This window comes from Equus quagga, chromosome 2 (assembly GCF_021613505.1).
Source record: "Equus quagga isolate Etosha38 chromosome 2, UCLA_HA_Equagga_1.0, whole genome shotgun sequence".
NCBI lineage: Eukaryota > Metazoa > Chordata > Mammalia > Perissodactyla > Equidae > Equus > Equus quagga.
In genome coordinates, this window is record NC_060268.1 from 123,761,299 (window position 1) to 123,783,932 (window position 22,634).

The 22,634-nt window shown below is 47.1% G+C and overlaps 1 protein-coding gene across 18 annotated transcripts in view; it reads left to right on the forward strand.

Moving 5' to 3' along the window:
- The window catches only part of CAMK2G (calcium/calmodulin dependent protein kinase II gamma), a 55,099-nt gene that overhangs the window by 17,736 nt on the left and 14,729 nt on the right, over nt 1-22,634 (forward strand). For 9 of the 18 annotated variants that reach the window (XM_046652885.1, XM_046652888.1, XM_046652873.1 and 6 more), the window contains exons 4-14: nt 3,471-3,525; nt 4,410-4,475; nt 6,786-6,858; nt 7,001-7,103; nt 7,538-7,621; nt 8,067-8,161; nt 8,811-8,933; nt 12,214-12,297; nt 12,538-12,580; nt 15,161-15,223; nt 17,180-17,223. In XM_046652885.1, the coding sequence (XP_046508841.1) occupies nt 3,471-3,525; nt 4,410-4,475; nt 6,786-6,858; nt 7,001-7,103; nt 7,538-7,621; nt 8,067-8,161; nt 8,811-8,933; nt 12,214-12,297; nt 12,538-12,580; nt 15,161-15,223; nt 17,180-17,223 (833 nt within the window). The remainder of the gene's footprint in view (nt 1-3,470; nt 3,526-4,409; nt 4,476-6,785; nt 6,859-7,000; nt 7,104-7,537; nt 7,622-8,066; nt 8,162-8,810; nt 8,934-12,213; nt 12,298-12,537; nt 12,581-15,160; nt 15,224-17,179; nt 17,224-22,634) is intronic. The other 9 variants (XM_046652878.1, XM_046652877.1, XM_046652875.1 and 6 more) reach the window with 1 other exon arrangement.

Below are 22,634 nucleotides of genomic sequence, written 5' to 3' on the forward strand. Positions count from 1 at the left end.
TCGTGGGGGTAGTAGAAGTTACCCCACAGAGTTAATTCAAGGGTTCAGTAAAATAATATGTGTAAAGCACTTGACACGATTCCTAGCACTCAGAAACAGTTCAACTAAGTGTTAGTTATTATAATTTGGCTCATTATTATCAGGAGTCTGCTAGGTAGGCATTTAGAGTGGCACAGTCAAGTTTCTCCTCTTGTTCTCAGTTCCCAGTTAATTTTCTCTACAAATGAAAAAAAAAGAAAAATGACAGCCTTGCTCAGATACGGGGCCTTCCACACCTGTCCCTCCTTGTCTTGGTGGTGCCTTGCTCTGGGGCACAGATTAAAGCCGTTCTCTGGACTAGGTGGCCAGGGAGGATTAGTCTTCCTTTGCTGCTCTTTTCTTCTGACGCCCCTCCCTGCTTTCTCCCACCTGAGCTCTGTGTGTGGCCTTCCTGGAGAAGGACAAGTGCCAGTGACTCCCTGTCTGGGCATAGGCATGGGTGCCTGCACTTTTTGCCCTGTTCTCAGCTCTGCTGTGCTGAGCTGGGGGCTAGCACAGGGGTGAGGGTCCAGGGGCGGCAGGACCAGGCGGCAGGGCTCTCTTGGGAATGGTTGTTAGCATTGTACCTGCTGTCCTGTCAGCTCACCATCCTTCTGTTAGTCACCTCCCTAATGAAGCAGGTCTTTAGCTTCTGGGACAGCTGATTTCCAGGGGATTATTTGTATTACACACTTTAATGCTTTTTAATAGCAAATTTTTAATTAAATGGAGAGTCCTTTTGGAAGCGAGGGAGCAGCAGCTGCAGCAGGACTCAGCGTGAGGCACCAACTTAGGCCAGAGAAGCACAAGTGAGGAGGAAGGGTGGCAGGGCTTTGGGGAGCTCAGTTGAGCATGTCTGGGTTAGTTAGGTGGGAGGGAAGCAGCAGTCTGGCTGTCGCTCCTTCCTTCTGTCATCTGTAGGCCCAGAGAAGTGTGAGCTTGGTTCCCAAGTACAATAAAAAACAGTTTGAGGAGGAGAATTTTAGAAGTACTACCCACCTTTGATCCCATTGGTAAATCACAGAAATACTGAGTTTGGGTGGAATTTGGGGGTTAAGTAACTTGATCAGATCAAATAAGGTAGGCAACATGAAGTGTAAACAATCGTCAGGGCCTGGTTCTAGCCCGAGCAGGCCTGGGTCCTCATTTGTCAAGTGAGGAGAACCACGTGGCTGTAGTGATGGCTGAGTGCCTGTATTGACTTTCTGGCTGATCTTGCTTTGGTAGCGAGGGAATGTAGGCAAGTGCCTCAGCCCTGATGAAATGCTCTGACACTGGAAATGGAAGCTGTCCTTTGGGGTGGTTGGCAGCCTGGGCCCACTGAGGGAGAGACATGGTGATTTCGTTGTTTCTAAGAACTTCACTGGTTGGTTTGGTGTCAGGCCATTCCTGAAGTGCTCTGTGAGGTGCTCCTGAAACTGCCAAGGATTGAGCGAAGGTCAAACAGAGGGAGCCCTTTGGAACAGAGGTTCCCCATCAAGAGAGTTCAGGTGAGGGAAGGGACAGGAACACCTGGGACAGTTGGCCACAGCATTGAGTTGTGTTTGCAGTAGAATGATGCTCAGGGATTGGTGTTTAATCCAGAGGTGGCTTTGTGGGCAGAAGCTTGAAGAGGAGACCTCAGAAGACATTAGGTTGATTTTTAGCCCAAGAGCTCTGGAGGTGGGGAGTGGGAAGGGATTCTGCGCTCCAAGCTTTTCTTTCAGTTGGTGAGTTACCCTAGTCTGCTCCATGCAGTGGCCTTCTGGACCCATCTGTGATGCTGTTGTAGGTTCATTCGTGAGTGATTTCTCTCCCAGGTTCCATTGCTTTGTTGCCTGAGTATGTGGGCTACTCCGTATTTCTTATAGGAAGCAGTGGTGTAGACCAGTTTTTGGAGGCAGAAAGAGCTGGGTTCACATTTTGACCCACCATATCTTTGGCCTTTGGCCAGGTACTATATGTACCTGAGCCTCCAGTGTCCTCATCTGTAGAATGGGAATAATACTCATCTCAGGGTGGTTGTCAGGAAAAATAAATTCGTAGAAGGCAGGCACTGTGTCCTTCCTAAATCCCACCATCTAGCACAGGGTCCGGCACACAGTAGGTATTCATTAAATGCTTATACAATAAGTAATGTATGCAAAGCGCCTAACACAAAGCCTGGCACTAATACTCACTTAATTCAGTAATCCTCCCTTATTGATGGTTTTACTTTCTGAGGTTTCAGTTACCGACATTCAACTGCGGTCCAAAAATATTAAATGGAAGATTCCAGAAATAACCAATTCTTAAGTTTCAAATTGCGTGCCATTCTGAGTAGTATGATGAAATCTCACGCCGTGCCACTTCGTCTGCTGGGGATATGAATCATCCCTGTGTCCAGCATATCCTCGACTGTATGCACCACCCGTCCATTAGTCACTTAGTAGCCGTTTCAGTTATCAGATCGACTGTCACTGCATCACAGTGCTTGTGTTCAAGTAACCCTTATTTTACTTAATAACAGCTCCAAAGCTCAAGAGTAGTGATGCTGGCAATTCAGATATGCCAAAGAGAAGCCGTCAAGGGCTTTCTTTAAGTGAAAAGGTGAAAGCTCTCAACTTAAGAAAAGAAAAAAATCATATACTGAGATTGCTAAGATCTATGGTAACTTTTATTACAGTATATTGTTATAATTGTCCTATTTTATTATTAGTTATTGTTGTTAATCTCTTACTGTGCCTAATTTATAAATTAAACTTTATCATAGGTATATATGTATAGGAAAAAACATAGTATACATAGGGTTCAGTACTATCGCGGTTTCAGGCATCCACTGGGGGTCTTGGAACTCATCCCCCAAGGATAAGGGGGGACTACTGTAAACAGTTATTTTATCATTGCCTGAGTCTGCATGTTGCCTCTCATGTTTACCATCCTTTGTCCTCACTCCATGTGCCTTCCTGCCGGGCTCTGCCTTTCCAGCTTCTTTCCCTCCTCTTAATTCTCTTCTTCCTATTTACTCCTCTGAAAGAGCTCTCAGGCTGTCACTTCTTGCCATTTTCTGTCCCCCTGTAGTCAGCATAAGTAGTTGCTTCTCACCCTGCATTACCCCATCACGCATCATATCCCAGGACCACCTTCTCTGGGACTAGCCACTCTGGGAAGTTTCCTTCTAGCTTCTCAGGGAAGGTTGCTTTTCTCCTTGTCTTACTTCTTAGCCATGAAGCTTCTGTCTCTTGCCTGCATCTCGGCACTCTGAGATGGCAACCAGAGCGCTGAACCCTGGGGGCTGGTTATGTCTACTCTGTGGCCGTGTAACTTTGGGTTGAGGGGAGCTGGGCATGTTGCCACTTCTCACTGTTGCTCCTTTAGGAGAGAGCCCAATGAGGTTGACAGGATCGGGCAGGGGTAGGGTTGCTGCAGAGGAGAGGAATAGGATTTCCCAGTTTTCTCTCTGTTAATCTCTGTCCCCATCTCCTCTCTTGCAGTGCGCCTCCATGACAGTATTTCTGAAGAAGGGTTTCACTACCTCGTGTTTGACCTGTAAGTGCCATTTTCTGAGGGTGTGGGGGCCTTTCCCTCCAGCTGGCTCAAGATGAAGGCTTGAGAAAAGGCCGAAACTGGGCCTTCAGCCTCTGCTGAGGATCCCTCTCCTTTGCCCGAGGGAGAGGATTTGATTTTTGAACTTCCTCTGGTAACCGGCAGGTTGCTGGGGGGCGGTGGTCTCATTGCTCACTCAGTATTCCCCAGGACTCTGAACCCCAGCATGGCATTGCTCTCACATTTCTGATCAGCAGCACACCCTATGCAGTTGCTTGTTTCTTCTTTCTTGGTGTGTTGTCTTTAGTGGAGAAATAGAATACAGCTCTTTGCATGACCTTAAAAATTCTGGGAAATTGAAAGTAGCTTTTATTTGTCATAAACTGGGCTCTAATTGGTCTCTCCTCCACATTGGTTGTGGTTTAATGTCTTAAAAGTGGCTCTTCACCTCCTGGGAATGGCTCTCCAGTATTTTCAGAGTTGGGGCTTAGTGTCCTTGGTCTCGTTATTCTTCAACTTTAGTAGTAGGTCGGACCTTCTTGGGCAGCTGTATCTTAATGTTCATATTGGTCTCAAATAAAGCTATAACTTTCTAAGTATGTCGATTATTTTCTCTTAGATTCTCACATGTTTGTCTTTGCCTAAAGTATTAGCTAATCTGTAGGGTATAGAAACAGAAATGTGCAGGAGGAAGGGAGGGCCCGTGTTACCCTAAGGTGAAGCCCCATGTCATTGAAGGATTGAGCATGTTCTGAGCCCTCAGATGAAATGTATGTAAAGTTGGAATTTCTCTAAAAGCTATTCTACAGTGTGACCTGTTACCTTTTGGATGCTGGGGTTGACCAACTGACCTGCCTCCTCTGACCCTATTTGTCTGTCGGTTGCAGTGTTACTGGAGGTGAGCTGTTTGAAGACATTGTGGCCAGAGAGTACTACAGTGAAGCTGATGCCAGGTGAGACGAGGGCCCTTTAGTTCATGTGTGAGTCTTGGCCACCTTGGGGGGCCAGGCGTTGTGCCTCTTGGAATAGTCTTTGGGGAAGATCAGAAGAGCTCTTGTCTGGACAAAGGTTCTGTTAGAGCTGGACCCAGGCTGCATTTTGTGGGTGATAATTAAAAGTTAAATATTCAGCACTCCCAGATCAGTGTTTTTGCAAAGCCCTTACAAGTCTCCTTTACCCTTTCACCCCAGAAAAACCTTTTCTTTGCACTACTGTGTATCCCAAGTATGCCCAGAGCCCTCCATACCCCTGCTTCTTTCCTTTAACAAATCTACAGTGTACAAGGCATCCTGGAGATGCTCTAGGGATAGGGGAAACACAGTTCGTATCATGAAGGAGTGGAAACGTCTGGGTTAATGATACGACCAGGAACCTTCTCGGGAGATTTCAGCCTGGATCACCTTGTGTTTTGACCACCATGACCAGGCCTGATTTAGGGCTCCTCAGTCCTGAGGACCATTCTTTGGCCACTCACCTCAGCCCCCAGCCCTCCATGGAAACCCTGGCAGCTCATTCATGTGACACAGCAGAATTCCTCCCACAGCGCAGCTCTCGGGTGCTTGTTTGGCCTGCCTTTCCTGCCTCGGCTCCTCCCCTGGCCCTGAGTTTTCTCTGAGGGTGATGTCCTTACAACCTGGTTTTGATCATTCTGCCTGCAGCTTATCTGGCATATGTGGCAACTCTGGCTGCCTCTGGAGAGTCGGGGAGCGCAGCTTCCTCACAAATTTCTCAACCCTGAGAGGCCACTGTTTGCTGATCAACTTCAGATGCTTCAGCCTCAGGAAAAATTCTGGACTAGGGAGATGAATTCCAGTACCAGCAGGGGAGCACCAGGCTCTGGGGTGGGAGGAGGCAGTGATAGCTCAGGGAGGCTGGCAGGGAGGAGGGAGAGCTGGGGGAGTGACTGTACCAGTGGGCTTGGCCTGGCTCTGCTGGGACATTTCTCACTTTTGCCATTTTTGGCCAGAAGGCTCTCCCTGCTAGCCTGGCTCTGTTCTAATTATATATTTCTGTGGAGACTCGCCTTTTCAGCTCAGTCTTAAAGTCTCTTTGGCCTACTCTTGGGCTGTGTCCTGTGGGGAGGCCTGAGCCTCAGCCTTCAGGAGCCCAGTAAAACCCCTTGGCTCTTGTGGAAGCTCCAGCATCAGATTTTAGAGGAAGGAATATTAAGTCCAAGCCACCAGCCCAGCACCCCCAGACCCCAGGCTCTGCAAGCCTGCTCCACATACCTGGTAATACCTGCTGGGTGGGGCTCCATTCTCTGGGACAGAATTCCTCAACCTCAGCACTGCCGACATAGGGTACCAGGTAATTTTTTGTTGTGAGAGCCTTGTCGAGGTTTAGAAGCATCCCTGGCCTCTACCCACTAGATGCCATTAGCACCCTCCCCCTCAGTTATGACAACCAGAAATGTCTCCAAGCATTGCCAGATATCCCCTGGGGGGGAAAATTGTCCCCCAGGTGTTACCGCTGCTCTAGATTGCCAGTACTCCCTAACAGGTGATTGACTGCAACTGTGGCAGGATGGTTTGGAAGGTGGACAGCCTGATTCAAGAATGAGCAGCTGAATGTGACTCTGGCTCCGTTTGTCTTTTTCTATACAAAATCGATACCAGAAATGCTCGTCAGGTGCCCTGTTGGGAATGCTCTTAAGTACACTATTTCCTAAAGATGTCTGTGTACTTGTTTTATCTCCCCTACTAGATGATAAACTTCAGGGCAGGCACTGGGTCTTATTCATCTTTAGAGTCTGTGTGGTACCAAGCACAATGCCTTTCGGCACTCAGTAAATGCTTAAATGAATGAGTGCACCCACCCCGAAAACAACTTAGGCTTAGTTGGGCTCTCCTTCCTAAGTTGCCACCACAAGCCTTTTCTCCAAGAAGAGGGGTAAAGAGAAAGAAGGAAGCAGTTGGATGGCCTCTGTTTCTCAGGACGGAGTCTAGGGTATCTTCCAATCTCTTAGAAATGGACAGTGTTGGGCCTTTGCAGTCGAGGGAGGCATGGTAGACCCTGTTCTAGTCTTTCCTCTGAGAGACTAATGGGAGACCCTGGACAAACCACTTAATCTGCCTTGGCCTCAGTTTCTTCTTCTGTAAAATAGGTTGAATTAGATGCTGTCCAAAGTCCAAGGTTCTGGCTCATTATTCAGTGATTCCCTGTGAACCTGTGACCCAGAGTTTTGTGCTTTAGTCCACAGCATGTGGTTGTGGATGAGGTGGTTTAACCTTCCACTGACATTTCTTTTCCTTCTGCTTTTGCAGCCACTGTATACATCAGATTCTGGAGAGTGTTAACCACATTCACCAGCATGACATTGTCCACCGGGACCTGAAGGTACTATCCAGGCTCCCCCTTTGCCTCCTGCTTGTGAAACGTTGGCGCCACCTGGTGCCAGGTGGTGGTACTGCAAGGTCCCATCTAGGCTCCCTCTGGGCCTTAGGGGTGTGCCTCACAAGGTTCTCTCTTCCTTATACAGCCTGAGAACCTGCTACTGGCCAGTAAATGCAAGGGTGCCGCCGTCAAGCTGGCTGATTTTGGCCTAGCCATTGAAGTACAGGGAGAGCAGCAGGCTTGGTTTGGTAAGAGTGAGCCTATCTTTCTGGAATGCAGCCCCCACCCTTCCTCCTCTTCCTGATCTGCCTTCCTCTTTCAGAACTAGAAGCCAGACCCTTAATGGTCCTGGCCTCCTCAGAGACTGGATGAGGGAGAGGGTACAGAGCTCCCCCCCGGTCCTATGTGACTCAAAACAGTGAGTCTAGCTATTGTCACACTGTGTTCTTGCTGTCCCTGGGAAGAAGTGGGAGTTCCTGGTAGGCACATGGTCTTACCCTCTGATTTAGAGTCCGGGCATGACAGGAAGGAAGCCTAGCCTGTCATCTCTTGCTGCCCATGTGCTGAGAGCTTATGTAGCAAAAGCAACAGGAGTGAGATGGGACTTGGGGAAAATTGTTGATGTGGATTTAATGAGAGAGAAAGTTGGTTCAGTGTGCCTCTGCCCTCTCTTTTGCTGCAGGTTTTGCTGGCACCCCAGGTTACTTGTCCCCTGAGGTCTTGAGGAAAGATCCCTATGGAAAACCTGTGGATATCTGGGCCTGCGGTAAGCCCATTCCACACTCTCAGCTTTTCGGTGTTAAGGGCCCTCAACTTCCAGTGATGGTGAGAAAGAGACATTGCTATTCCTTCCAGGTCCCACAAGTGTCTGGTACATGTGGAATCACGGTGTTTACTTTAGTGCCCCTGGGATGGCTCTTCCCATCACACCCTCCTCCCCAAGTACTTCCTGGATTATATTTCATCCTTAAAGAGGGATTTGCCTGTGCCTTAGAGGGTGGGTTGTACCTTAAGAAATCCCTGACGTGCTTGGTGACATGAGCAGTGAAGCACAGCAGGAGGAGCTAGTGGCAGAGCATCACTGTCTGCCATCCACTTCTACCTCTGATATGGCCCTTAGCTTTCTGGGTGGCTCCAAGTCCTGTGTGCCTTTTCCTGGTTCATCAGAAAAGTAAGTGACTGACCCCAGTGATCTGTGTTCTGTCTCATAGGGGTCATCCTATATATCCTCCTGGTGGGATACCCTCCCTTCTGGGATGAGGATCAGCACAAGCTGTATCAGCAGATCAAGGCTGGAGCCTATGATGTAAGAACCAGTTTGTTCCCACCCCTCAGGCTCTGTCTAAGGGAGAGGATATGTTTAGTGTGTTACCAGATACAGGGAGTGTCAGGGGACTTTGAGGATCCAAGAATGAGCATAGAGGTCTCAATTCTTGCCACCCTCATCCCAGGGAGCAACTCTTTTGGTATTTTGGTAGCTATAAAATCCATAACAGCCATTTTGGTAGCTATAAAATCAAGGAGCCCACTGAACCCCTTTGATGTATTATTTGCAAAAAATGGCATGGCCATGTGGTATGCTGCATAACCTAGGGATGAGAAGTCTGGCAGCTCCCTCCACTGCAGTGGGGCCTTGGGCACATCATTGAGCCACTGTTCCTCCTAGTAGAGAGATGAAGTTAAACCAGAAGATGTCAGAGTCAGTCGGAGTCCCCCCCAGTAATCCCTGATCTGATACTCTGGCATTCTAACCATGACTGCTCTATTTTCCTTTCTCAGTCTTTAAGTTGACACAGGTCCTGGGATACCCCAGGGTTTCTCTAACTTTCTGACAGGCAGTTTGAGGTAGCACAGAGTATCCCAATTATAGGAGCTGGGATGAAGACAGAACCTACCTTTCAGGGTGTGAGGCTCGCAAATTTCATATTCCTCCTCTCCCTGTTCCTGCTCCTTAGTTCCCATCACCCGAGTGGGACACCGTGACTCCTGAAGCCAAGAATTTGATTAACCAGATGCTGACCATAAACCCTGCAAAGCGCATCACAGCTGACCAGGCTCTCAAGCACCCATGGGTCTGCGTAAGTGTCTTCATCCATGATGGAAGAGCTCAGGGATATCACCTCTCAGTATGCTCTTAGTACCCTCCTTGCCCTCCTTCTTATGAGCAGAGAAGAATCATTCTGGGCCCTGGGAAAGGACTCAACAGATAGGGAGGTGGGTGGCACCTGGAGTCAGTAAATGTCACCAGGAGGAAGTCAGGGAGGAAGATGGGGCTAACTGGCCTTTACCTGTCTCTCCTCTACTCAACTTGTCAGGTGTGATTTGGTTCTGATCTTGAATGAGGGCTTAGGTTGATCATTGCCGTAGGTAATAGGGTTAGGTAATAGGTTTAGGCTTGGGAAGTAGGGTGCATATTCAGATCTCAGCTCTCAGACGATTCTAATGGAAGTGGGACTGAGACTTAAATAAATAAAGGGGCCTCTGAGCACTTAAAAAGGGCCCTGGAGTTCAGTCCTAGAACTCGTCCTAGGAGAGCCCCTAGGCTATCAGTGTGGGTCTGCATCCTGTTTTCATATGCAGTTCTATCAAGCTAAAATATTTGTTTTCAAACAAGGAAGAAGGTATGCTACGTTTAGGCCTCCTGACACCAGTGATGCGTTTATTTATTGGTCCTTTCTTGTGTTTACTGAATGCCTCTTTGGTGCTGGTCACCCTGCGGATGCTGAAAATACAAAGATGAATGAGGCATGATCCTTTCCCCAAAAGATTTCAAAAATTACCTGGGGAGACAGGACTCAAACAGACAACCACTCTGCAATGTGACCAGTACATAAACAAATCTAATGAGCACACAGGAGCTCCCACTGTCCCTGGTGGGCAATGCGATTACTGAAGGTTGCATGGGGGAGGTGACCTCTATCCTGGTTCTCGGCAGATGACTAGGAGTTCCCCAGGATGATAACCTACAAACAGAGGTTAGCATGGTCCATAGTGAGAGGCCCTGGGAAATTGTGGCAAGTTTAAGGAATGTTAAGTAGTTTGGTTGTAGATGAAGGTATGATTACAGGAATGCAAGAGAATGAAGCCAAAAAGAGTTCATGACATATAAGTTTCTGCCTAAGTTTGAATTTTATTGTGAAAGCATAGGGAAGCATTCAAGGGCTTCAAAGAGGGAATGAAATGTGCAATTAAGAAAGATAACTTTGGAAGCTGTATAGGAAATGGAATTAAAGAAGAAAGAGCCTGGGGACAGAGAGCTTAGGAAGCTGTTGTAATTATCTAAGCAAGACCAGATGAGATCTAAGCTAAGGATAATGATTGGAGAGTGGGTAGTATGGCAAGGAGTGGACAAATTTGAGAGACATTTGGGAGATAGAATCAAAAGGAGTCAGCTGGACCAGTTGACCAGTTGGATTTGGGGGGTAAGGAGAGAGAGGGATCGATGGGGACTGTCATGTTTTGAGTTGGTAACTGAGCAGAGGGTTGTACCATTTACTGACCCGGAGAAAACCCAGAGGAGGAGCCAGTTTGTGAGAAAAGATGATGATTTTAGTTTTGTACATATTGAGTGTCGTGTCAGGACCTCTAGCTGGAGACATTCAGTCAGTAGTTATAAATGTGGTTCTAGAGATTAGAAGAGAAGTTAAAAATTGGAAATGCAGGTGGCAGTTATTTCTGTATGGGTGATGTTTAAGCTGTAGAAATAGATAAATCATTTCTCTGCTGATCGAATTCTTACTGGGGGCTTGTATTGCTTCATAAGAGAAGAGATGGCCACCAAACACAAGCATTTAATGACAGGGAGAGTTAGAGGAGCCAGCAAAGGGGACTGAGAATGAGAACTTCCATGGTAGGAGGAGGAGCAGGAGCAGGAGATCCTAAGAAACAGGAAGTCTCAATAAGGGAGCCTCTGTGGTCAGATGCTTCAGAGTCCATGATAAAGATGGAAAAAAGTCCATTGGCTCTGACCAATTAGAAGCCAATATTTTGTTATTTCAATGATAGAGGCAATGTTGTGAGAGAGACCGAAGCCTGTTTTTGGTGAGGTGAAGAGGGAATGGGGGTGAAAAGAGAAAAAAATGGTACTATTTAAAGAAGACAGATGAGTCAGGGGTTTTTTCATTTTTGTTGAAGATTTTATTTAGGGAAAGGCTTGATTATGATGTATAGACTGCAGAGAAGCATATAGTCCAGAATAAGAGATTAAAAATATTCAGTAATTAAGGAAGCAAAGGTTTGGATAGCAAAAGAGAGGGGGGCTCCCAAGCCCAGGTCAAGGGGTCGACACTGGATATGAGGGATGAAACTTCTGAGACCCGGGTTTAGGTTGCAGGGGGGTGAAAATCAGCTTGTGGGGTGGAGGCTAATGTTGAAGGAGGAGTTCTTTGCTTGATTATCTCTGATTTCTTTTTGTGGAGAAATTTACACTTTGAAGAAGGAGGTGAAATACAAGACTCGGGGAAGGTAGAAAAGGTTGGGAGAGTTGCTTTGGGAACTAGGAAAAGGAGTGGTCCAGGGATGAGGGGGAGGATTGTGGGGCGGCCCTGTGGGGTTGTGGGCACCGGGCTGCATGTTGTAGGATTTATTTTTCTAGCAGACTGGCTGAGACACCAGCAGCAAAGGGAGGAGGTGAGAAACTTAAAACAGGCACTCAAGAATTGGGAAAATATTACACTCTGGGGGTCATTTTTGTGGGCCCCAGCCTCCACCATCCTATATATCTCAGTAGCCCCTGAGAACATCACTGTATTATGATATGAAATAATGATCGATACTTGTGTTCATGACCCTGAGTCATCAAGGCAATATAAATCATTTCCAGTGGACTCTGTTTAAGGAGGAAGGAAGTTATACATTGAAGAAAAATTCCCATCCAAAAGGTCAAGACCCTTAGCTTCTCAGATGACAGCTTCATTCAGGACCTTGTTGGGGTGTGTTGAGAGCAATGAACCTTGTCTGTAGAGAGCAGGAGCTCTGTCTGTTCTCTGACTGCTCAGAATCTGGATGCAGTAGATGCACAGTGTACGGTAGTAGAAGGAGTAACTGCAAGAGGATCACAACACACAGGACACTCTCTTCCGTTCTGTAGCTTCCATTTCCCAAGGAAGAGTAGAGTGCTCTCTCAGACGCTCTCATTTAGCATCAATTATCAGGGGTGTTTTCATGTTCACATTATTGTTCTTACATAACCTTGAGTTTTGGGTGGTGCTTTTATTCTAAAAGCATTTTCACATCTATGACTTCATTTTCTCTTTGGAGCAACTCTAGGATGGCTGAGCACAGCCATCAGTGCTGGGCCTATGGTGAGTGGCAGAGGATCTGGCTGGGGTCTCACAGGCCTGTCTGTTTGGCTTCCAGCAACGATCCACAGTGGCATCCATGATGCATCGTCAAGAGACAGTGGAGTGCTTGCGCAAGTTCAACGCCCGGAGAAAACTGAAGGTGAGTCTTGTCTTCCGGGCTGCCAGCATGCTGAAATCATACCTTTTGACAGTGCATTCCCTGCCCCATCACAGAAGGAAGCTTCCCTCCTGGCTGGAGCTAAGTATGAAGGTTGTACATGTTGGAGGGCCCCAGAAACCTGATGTCCTCAGGCTCTAGCCAGCAGCTGCCCTCTGCCTGAGACCAGGCCATGCTTTTGTAGAGTCCAGTTGAATTCACAGGACCCTCTTCTTTCCCCAGGGTGCCATCCTCACGACCATGCTTGTCTCCAGGAACTTTTCAGGTATGTTTTCACAGCTGTGCACTTTAATTCCACCGAGGTGAGTGGGTCGGAACGGGGCATTACCAACCCAGTGCTGGATGTCTTGGGCATCGCCTTGACCAAGATGATGAGGATCCTGTTTTGAGGGGCTGCTACTGCTGAGTTCTGTAACCTGAGGTTTGGGGGGCTTCACTTGACTTCAGATTTATGAACTCTGTTCCCTAGAACCTCTCAAGGAGTAGCCCGCTCAGCCTCTCATTTGCCTTGTCCCTGGGGATTCTTATTTAATTCTCTGAAGACTCTCAGCACTTTAAGATTTTAGACAGTCGGTAGGGTATTGGAGGATGTGCTGGGGAAAAGAAAGAGATGAAGTGTAGTCAGTCTTCTCAGTTGCCACAATTCATTTGCCAACTGGGATGATCTCTACTTACTTCATTGTGTCCGAGTAGAGATGACTAATAGAAGCTATTCCAAGCATTTAAACCTTTTACAGTGACTGTGCTTAAAATATTTTCTGTGATACCAGCTGTAAAAGTGAAGAAATAGAGACCAGCAGGGCGGAGAGAAAGGAACTTGCTTAAATTCTTCTGAGGAATTGGGAGAGTTGGGACCTGTGATTTGTAAATCATATTTGACATTTTCTTTTTAAGATGCAAGACACTCCATCCTCCCCACCCCCACCCCCATCACTGTTTGCCCGCAATTGGGAAGCACAGTGGCTTTTCTGTAAGGAAGAGATTAAAGACAGGACTCAACCGAAGACAGAAAGGTCTTTTCCCAGCTTGCCTTTTCCTCTAGTCTTCCCTCCCCCTAACTCCCAGTCCCACTGTTTTGGTTCAAGACACCCATTTTCTCATTCTCATAACAAGACTCCCTCCCTTGCTTTCCTTCCGCACTGCCATGAAGAGGGGATTGTGTGGGAGGCTCGGATGGGCAGCCATTCTGGGCAGAGGTTGCTCCCTTGAGCTCAAGCCCCAGTAGGCTCATCTGTACTGCTTCCAGGTGACGTAAGGGCCCTGGCTCTGAGGATGCTGCAGGCAAGAAGACCTGGGGCTTCGTGAGCTCTAGCCTGAGCGAGAGCCACAGGGCTCCAAAGGGTCAGTACTGGAGAGTGAGCTGGGGGACTGTCCTACCTCAGGCTTATCCCCTATGACCTCGATTTGAGGCTCCTTCTTGTGTTGTGGGTACCCAAAAGGGGAAGGCTGTGGCTCTGGGTTCCCCTCTCACAAGTGAGCACAGGAGGGCACAGTTGACTGCCTTCAACAGAGATAGAGCTATAGTCCCACATCATGCTTCTTGTCCTCCAATTACTTGCAGTTTCTACTTTCTGGGTTTAAGAGCCTTTCTAGAGGATGCTTAAGGGCATTTCTGTGCTGATCCTGGAATGGTGATCTGTTCTCTCTGAGTGGAAGAAATTGTAAGACAGGCTACTGGGAAATCAATAGCATGTGCCCTGTCCTGTAGCCTCAGACCTCCACATCAACCTTTCACCATCCATTTTTGGAAATCGCTGTCCTGGTTTTAGGAAATTGGTCTCTGTTAGGACAAAGCACTTTCACTCATCCCTAAAGAACCTCCTGTCCTTGATGTCTAGATCTCGTCTGGCCTTTGAGCTGACTTTGCCCTGGGTCAGAGGAGACAAGAAAAAAATGCTGCAAGCATTCCAGGATGTCCTCTTCTGCCCTGACTCTGGGACAGGTGAGGACAGAGCCTGTCTCCAGAAGCTTCTGCAGAAAGAGGTGTCTACAGGTATTATAATGAAGAAAGAGCACCTGTTTGTTTTTTTAGGAACAAGCTAGGCTGTTTTCTGGACCCCGAATCATGGGTGCAGCTTAGCCCTGGACTTGAGCAGATTGGCTAATGGTGAAATCAGGGCTTCTAGAATGTATTGCTTTAGCAGCCTTTGTTTTCTTTCTGGGGGCTCTTGTCTTCGGCGTCTTCACCCTCAGAACACTGTGAAATACAGGTCGAGAAAAGCTGCCTCTCCTGGCTACCTGCCTTAAAGAGGGAAAGTGACCTGTGTCTTTGAGGAGCTGGCAGATGTGGAGCGAACACAGAGCATCAGTGAACTTAGCTGCACAAGGACTGGGGACCCTCCCTGGGCCCCAAGTGCCAGTCTCTCTACTGTTTGGAATGTGACCAGAGGAAAGAGCTACCCCTGCTTCAGGCTCTCTGATAATGTCTTCATTCAGTTCCCCTAAGGAGGAGGGTCTGAAAGTGAAACTCAGTTTTTTTGCAGTCTTCAGCTAGGGCTAGGCTACCTCAGAAAGGATGCCGCCTCTCACCAAGTCAGGCTGTTACCTGTAGGCCCTCACCTGAGGTGGTCGTGGGACAGCTGCTGGAGCCGTGGTGTTCCGCACACCCTGTCTGAGCCTGGTCCTCTCAGGTCCCCAGACTGCTGCAGGGTTGGCTGCACCTGCTCATCAGCCTGCCACCAGCGCCTTCGCTCCCCCAGCTCGGCTGGCTTGGCCACGCCGCCTGGGCCCTGCTGTGCGTGGGCGGCCAGCGGGTTCTCGCGCCTCATGCTGGGGCATGCTCGCTGCTGACTGGCCCCCGTGGCTTTGCGGCAGCTCTGTGCACTGAGAGATTGTATCCCCTCAGTTGGCAGGCAGAGCTCCGCCCCCGCCTCGCCTGCCGCGAGCGCCGCCGGCCTGGCCGGGCAAGGTACGTGGCATGAGTCCTCCCCGACCGCCTGCCTCGGCTCCCTGCCACCCCACCAGGAGGGCCAGCATGCCAGGCCCACTCACAAGGGAGGCGAGTCCCATGCTTGCGGGCTGAGATGGGCATGCCAGACAGACCACCTAACTTGGCATCTGCGAGCGCATTGGTGTTACGGAGCTCCCTAACCAGCCATGCATGCTGGGCGCTTGCCAACTCTCAGGAGGCAATAGCCTGGGGACATGGAGCTGGGCAGCAGAAGGCTTTCCTCCAGATGGTCCTGGCCTGCCTGTGAGGGCTGCAGCCAGAGGTGGCCCCCAGGGACAGCCCTGGGCATGGCCTGGAGCTGCCCAGTGATAGGACTGTGGGAGACCCCACAGAGGAAACCAGGCCCTCAAAATTGTGAAGTCCGGCATTTGCAGCCCTGAAAGTTTGAAAGGCTATAGAATGCAGAAGCTGTGGAGGCAGCCATTCCTGGGTTTGGATCTTAACCCTGCCACACCCTGAACAAGTCACGTCAGCCTTAGTTTTCTCATCTCTTCACTGGGGCTGATAAATAACACGGCGATGATTAAGATCATGTATGTTGATGGCTCTCAACTCTGCCTGTGTAGGACAGCTTGTGAAAAATCCTAATGCCAGGACCCTACCCCAGACAAATAAAATCAGAATCTCTAGGCCATGGAATAAGAATACGCATTTTTTTTTTAAGTTCCTCAGGTGATTCTAGTGGGCAGGCAGAGTTGAGAACTCTGATGTATGTAAAGCACTTAACACAGTAGGTGGTCAGGCCACAGTAGTAAACACATTAAAAATATAAGTTTCAAATCACCCCAGCATGACTGGAGATGGGACCAAAGGCCATTTTTGGGGGTCAGAATTCTTGTGATGGAAGGACCTCTATTCTCACTGGAGAGAGGTGGGACTCAGCTTGGGTAGGAATGGGCACCTGAAGGAAAGAACGGCAGCAATAGTGACAACGGTTAGTACTTAAAGTACTTGCTATGTGCTAATAAGCACTCTGCATGATCCCATTGGATCCCCTCCAATAGAGGAAGAAACTGAGATTCAAAGAGGTTAAGAAACTCACTCAAGATCCCACGGCTAGCAAGTGGTGGAACCAAGATGCAAACCCAGCAAAGTCCAGGTAGATCAGACAGTTGGGCTGATTCTGTCACCTCCCAGACTCTCATCCACTGTCTGCTCCCTTCCTGTGGCCTTTATGGCCAGCAGGCATCACCAGTCTTCCTGCACAGAGCTCATCAGTTTTGAGCATTACCCTGTGCCTGGATAGAATCTGTTTAATACCTCATTATTCTGCCCAGTCCTTCCTGCTCAGTGGGTCCACAAAGTGGACGCTGAGGAAAGGGTGGCAGATAGGACCCAGTAACTGGGTCTGGGTGAGGACCTGCCCAGTCAAGGCTTCAACCCCCTGGCAAAACCCTCCTGTAGGTGGTCCTGGTCTGTGTCTCTGTCTGTCTGTCTGTCCTCACGTCTGGTCTCCTTCGTAAACTGTGACACTTTTGTTTCTTGAGAACACTCAGGAGATGTCTTGCATCCTTCCAGCTTGGCCGTCCCAAGAAACTCCATGGCATCTAGGGACGGAGCCCTCACCTTTCACCCTGGCACAGTTGCCAGGCCTGGGTAGAAGCTGTCAAAGGCAGAGTTCCCAATGGCGCAGGCAGCTCCGATACTGAATGTGGTTTCTCCTCCTAAGCATAGTGTGTCACTGTCTCTGCTGAGCCCCTTTCCAGGAGATCCTGGGGTGCCACCCAGAGAGTCTCATGCTGCTTGAGATGCCCTTCTTGCTTTGAGGCTGTCAGGAAGGGCCTCTTCCAAGGGTTTCAGGAGACTCCTGGCCCCTTGTCAGACACAGCAGTCTCTTGAGGATCCAGCTACCAGATTTCAGGTTGGGGAGAGGGTACAATGCAGGAGACTTGATTTTCCTCTTTGTTTTCACAGCTGCCAAAAGCCTATTAAACAAGAAGTCAGACGGTGGTGTGAAGGTAGGTGTCTCCACTACTCCAGCCTGAGACTGGCTTCTCCCTCCCAACTGTCACTACAGGGAACTCTTGACACCTTGTTCCCCCTTTCCCCGGGAAGCTTCCTATCTTTGCTTTTCTGCTTTAAACCAGAAACCTTTGTGCTCAGAACAGCAGGTTCCACTGGCCTGAGAGGGCAGAAGGGAGACATGTTTCTCCTGACCCTAGCTTGATCACAAAGACTCAGGGGAAGGGATCTAAATTATAGTTTACTAGAGTTGAGTCCTGAACCTGACTTCCAGACACAAGCTTCGTCTCCAGGGCTTGACTCTCTGGATTTTTCAGGTCCTGTGGTTAATCTTTTTTTAATTTTATTTTTATCAAATGAAAGCAGTTTGCCTGGTTGACTCAGGGTACAGGGCTTGGAACCTGAAGCCACTATCTTTTTGTTTTTTTCCTTCTCTCCAAAGCAGTTCCAGAACTCAGTTCAGATGCCACTAAGTAGAAGTGTCTTAAACTTTCTCAAGGCATAAGCTCCTCAGAAACAGGCGAGGGATGCGTTGTATCAAAGCTCCTTCACATTTGGTGAGGGAGCTTTTCTTGGGACATCAGGGCAAGAGGAGGGAACAGGGCCCACAGGGACCAGCAGGAAGCTCTAGTGGGAGTGGCTGCTTTGCCAAGGTGGAGGAGAGGTGGCTGGGGGTCCTCACAGGGCCCAAGGTATTATGTAGATGCTTTGGGGGCAGAAAAGGGCCTGGGGCTGGGACATTGGATAGGAGTTCATGCTGTCTTGAAGTCTACCAGTTTACGCCATAGAGATTTCAAACCATGAAATTCCAGTGAAAGTTTAAATTGGGCCTTTCCCTAGAATCTTATGTCCCCAGCTAAGATATACACGTGTGCCCCATTCCCTTCCCCTTACCCCTTTCTCATTCTCTGTTCTCTGCATGCCTGCTTCTGTGTACTTCTGCCCCAAGGAGGGGAGCTTGGGCTCCGCACACACCTGCTAACATGGAGCTGGGGTTGACTGGCAGCCCCCAGTTACAGGGACATGGGCTAGATGGGTGGAGCCAAGTTGGAAAAGCTGGCGGGTTTAGTTGGAGAGTGATTTTGCATATTTCTATCTGGGAAAGAAGCTAGAATCAGCCAGTCTTTACAAAATATTTAGTAAGTACATATCAGAAGCCCGGTGCTGAACTCAGGTCTAGGGACACACAAGAGGTATAAGAGGCGATACAGTTTTTGTCTAACCTTAGGAAGTTGCAAGGTTAATTCAAGAAGAAAATGGACACCTGGAATCAGCTAAGCACTGAATGGTATATGGTACTGGATCCTACATGGGATAGTTCAGTCCAAGAAGCTTCTGGGGAAAAGCTTATGGGAGAAAGCTTAAAGGATGTAAGAAGATTAGAACCAAGGCAGTGATTACCTCTAGAGAACGGGATTGGAGGTGAGGACAGGGGAAGAGGATGACCTTTTGTTTTTTACTTTGTACAAAGTAAATGAGAGTGTGTTACTTCTGTAACTTAAAAACATCAAAACAATATTTTTATGGGTTCTGTTATACATGTTGATGTTCTCTGCCCAACTGGAACATGGGGTGTGTGGTAGTGGGATATAAAAAATACAGCTAGATTAATCTGTTTGAGTAGAGGAATTGGAGGTTTGTGTGTTAGACCAGTAGAAATGCCATAGACCACTGAGCAGGAGGGCTATGGTAAGAGTGACGTTTTTGAGATTTGGGTAAAAGTGTAAGGGCAAATAGAAGAGGGTAGGAGCTAGACACAGAGGCATCAGTTAGGATTTGTTATAATCTGGGTGTAGGGTGAAGAAAAGGTACTTAGAAATAGAAAGGGTTAATGTTCAAAGTACTTTACCACCAGAAGAGCATAGAGATCAAGCAATTGGAATAGGTGCTGCCAGCGGGTAATTGGTCCAGCCATACCCATGAATGCTGGGATCTAATTGGTTATAAGTTCTGATTAGATGTATGTCAAAGGAAGTTCACATTGGATATGGGGGACTAAAAGAGGATCCATCAAAGATAATGTCAAAGTTCCTTGAATGTTAAAAGAAATGGTGATATCTCTGCTAGAAATGGGAGTAGTTGTGAAGGAATGCCCATTTTGGTGGGAAGAGAAGTTTTGTTTTGACCACATTGAGACTGAGAGACAAATGGAGGGAGATCTGTCACCACTTGGGTGGAGACAGACAAGTGGGTGGAGAGGTCTTTAAAGTTGCTGGGAAATACCTAGTGTAGCCCAGGGAGGAGGTCAGCACTAGACATGCAAATAAGGACTCTCTGGAGTGAGTCACCTGAGTCCACTCACTCAGCCAATTCTGTGTCTCAGGAGCTGGGAAGGCAGCAACATAATCCACCCTTCAAGGTGTTCACAGTGAGAGAGAGACAGGGAAACTACCAGCTCACGTGTGGTCTAGTAAGGTCTGTAAGGGAGGTGTGCACAGGGCAGGTGCTGGGGGAGCAGAGAGATGAGCATCTGAAGCAGAACAGGAAATTTTCTGAAGAGGATGGCCCATCAACTGAGTTTGAAGGTCTAGTTGGATTCTGCCAGGTTAAGGAAGGGAGAGGAAGGGGAAGGATGTTTCAGGCAGAGGGAATAGCGCATGTGAAGATGCGCAAGTTTGAAACAGCATGACGACTCTAGGAACTTCAGTAGCTTCTGTATAGCTGAAGCCAAGAGTGATTGCAAAATAGGACTGGAAATAAATCAGTGACAGCTGAGATGGTGGTAGAGGATGGATAAAGGAGCCATTAAGGGCAGGTTTCTCGGAGAACTTTCTAGGTGCTAGCCTCAAGGATGAGTGTTAGGTACAGCCATGTAAGATTAGCCTAAGGAGCTAGTTAGAAATACACAGATTCCAGGGTCTAGCCTGGAATTCAGATTCAGGAAGCCTTGAGTGGGAGGCAGAATCTGAATTTTGATAATACTCCCCTCCCTCCATATGAATCCAAAGCACATAAAGGTTTAACAGTCTGGGAAAGGCAAAATTTCAGGGTTATCTGTTATTAAGGGGCTGGAAGAAGAAGAGGAATTGGCAAAGGAAATGGAGAAAGAACAAAGAGGTGGAGGAAGAACAGAGGTGTGCAACAATGTCGGACCTTACGGAATGCTGAGAAGGATGAGGGCTAGGCAAACAGAATCATTAGATAAATTGCTTTAAATGAGAACATATGTGGGAAACCTAGCCCAGTGTCTGACCTTGATATGTGCTCAGTAGATGAGTTTTATGCATACCAAAATACTGAATATAGTGGTGGGACCAGAGGCTAAAATGCAAGTGTTTAAGAAGGGAATGACCAACCAAAATGAAAAGACCGATAACAGACAGATTGGGGAAAATATTCACAGTAGGTGCAACAGGAGGAGTTAATATTTTTATACAAAAGAGCTTTCTCTAATAAATAAGAATCCCCCTAAAACACAGTAGAAAAGTGGTCAAGGAAGATGAACTGACAATCTGAAAAAGAGGAAGGAAGTAGAACTGGTTAACAAATGTGGATGTTCAGCCTCACTAGTATTAGAGAAATACAAGTTGCCATTTTTTGACTCTTAAGTTCGTGATAGTAGTGTAAATCGGAATGGCCCCTTCTGAAACAGCATGTGTGTCAAAAGCCATAAAAATGTCCCTACCTTTTTTACCCTTTAATTCTACTTCTGGGAATTTATCCTAAAGAGATAATTCAAAATATGGAAAAACTGAAAGCAGAAACATTCAGTATGACATTATTTATAACTGGGAAAAGATTGGAGACAATCTCAACCGTGAATAAAATAATGACTAAATACTTATGGGAAATCCATTTAATAGACCATTACAAAGTTATTAATTTTCATAACTATATAAGATGGAAGTGTTTTATAGTAAGTGGCAAAAGTGAGATATAAAGCAGTACATACACTATTGTCTAAATTTTGTTTTTAAAAAACTGTGTAGATTAAATATGAATATTAACATGATTATATTCAGTATATATGTGGATAGAAAAAGAACTGGAAGAAAACCTAGCGAAGTGTTAATGGTAACTTCACTGGACGATGGGAATTTGAGAAACTTTTATTTTAAACATTTTTCTGTATTTTCTACATTTTTCACCTACAGTGTGCATTACTTTGATAATCAGAATAAAAATCAAAATACTATTTATTTTAAAAGTAAGGCATAAACTTGTATATAGCTTATAATCACATTTTTAAATAGTATAAGAAAAGACTGGCAGGGGCTGGCTCTGTGGCCAAGTGGTTAAGTTCACACTCTCCGCTGCGGCGGCCCAGGGTTCGGATCCTGGGTGCGGACATGGCACCGCTCGTCAGGCCACGTTGAGGCAGCGTGCCACATCCCACAGCTAGAAGGACCTGCAACTAAGATATACAACTATGTATGGGGGGTTTGGGAAGATAAAGCAGAAAAAAAAAAAAGAAGATTGGCAATAGTTGTTAGCTCAGGTGCCAATCTTTAAAGAAAAAAAAAAAAAGACTGGCAAGAGTGATAGGATTATGGGGTTTTTTTCCCTCTTCTCTCTTTTCCAAATTGTTTGTAATGTGGCTGCAGTCCTTTCATAATCAGGAACATGTGTACAACAATTAATGGGGCGGTTGGATGAAAGCACTGTGGAAGGGGAAGACAAAGCAAAATGTGTGGGCTTCAATTTTTCTGGGCCTTCTTGAAAGTGGAAGTGATAACCTGTGAAGTTGCTGAGAAGATCCTGAGATGTCAGCATCCTGGATCTTTCTTGTAGACTCCACCTTCCTCCCAGTTCCTGCTGCTTAAAGTCATAGGGAGGTTTCTTTCTCACTGTCCAGAAGCTTTCACAAGATGCTTGAATATTAGCATTGGTTTGAGCACTGAGTCTACATTCTGCTCGTGAATTTGGGGACTTCACATTCTGGTTAGGTTTCTTTGAAGGTGTCTGTGGAAGAATGTGAGCCACTTATGAGGATAAGACTTGAGGGGCCACAAACTCTCCAGATCCCAAGAGGGCCCTAGTTGAAGACAATTTGGGCATTCTGCTAATCCCAGGCCAGGATGGCCATCCAATCTTTAAAAATAAAAGAATGAGAGAAAGAAAAGGATATAGTTATTTATTTAAGTACTGTTTGAATATTTGTTTGTTAAGTATGGGAAGGAGGTTTGAACACTTTTCTGGTTTAAAATTTTAGATAAGTATTTAATTTTTAAATAAAAGTGAGATAGAGTTCTTTAAAAATGATCTGGTATTTAAACAATGCTGCGCTGCGCTGATTGAGAAGGAGCCCAGCTGTGCATGGCTGAGAGCAAAACCCTGAAAGGATGGAGAGAGGAACTGAAAGAAGTCCACTCACCCAGTAGAAACTAACCCTTGGGTAGTAAAGGATTATCTCAGGTTTCTGTGGAGGACAGTTTGGGGAAAGAGAGCCAGCTACGAGAAAGCTGGG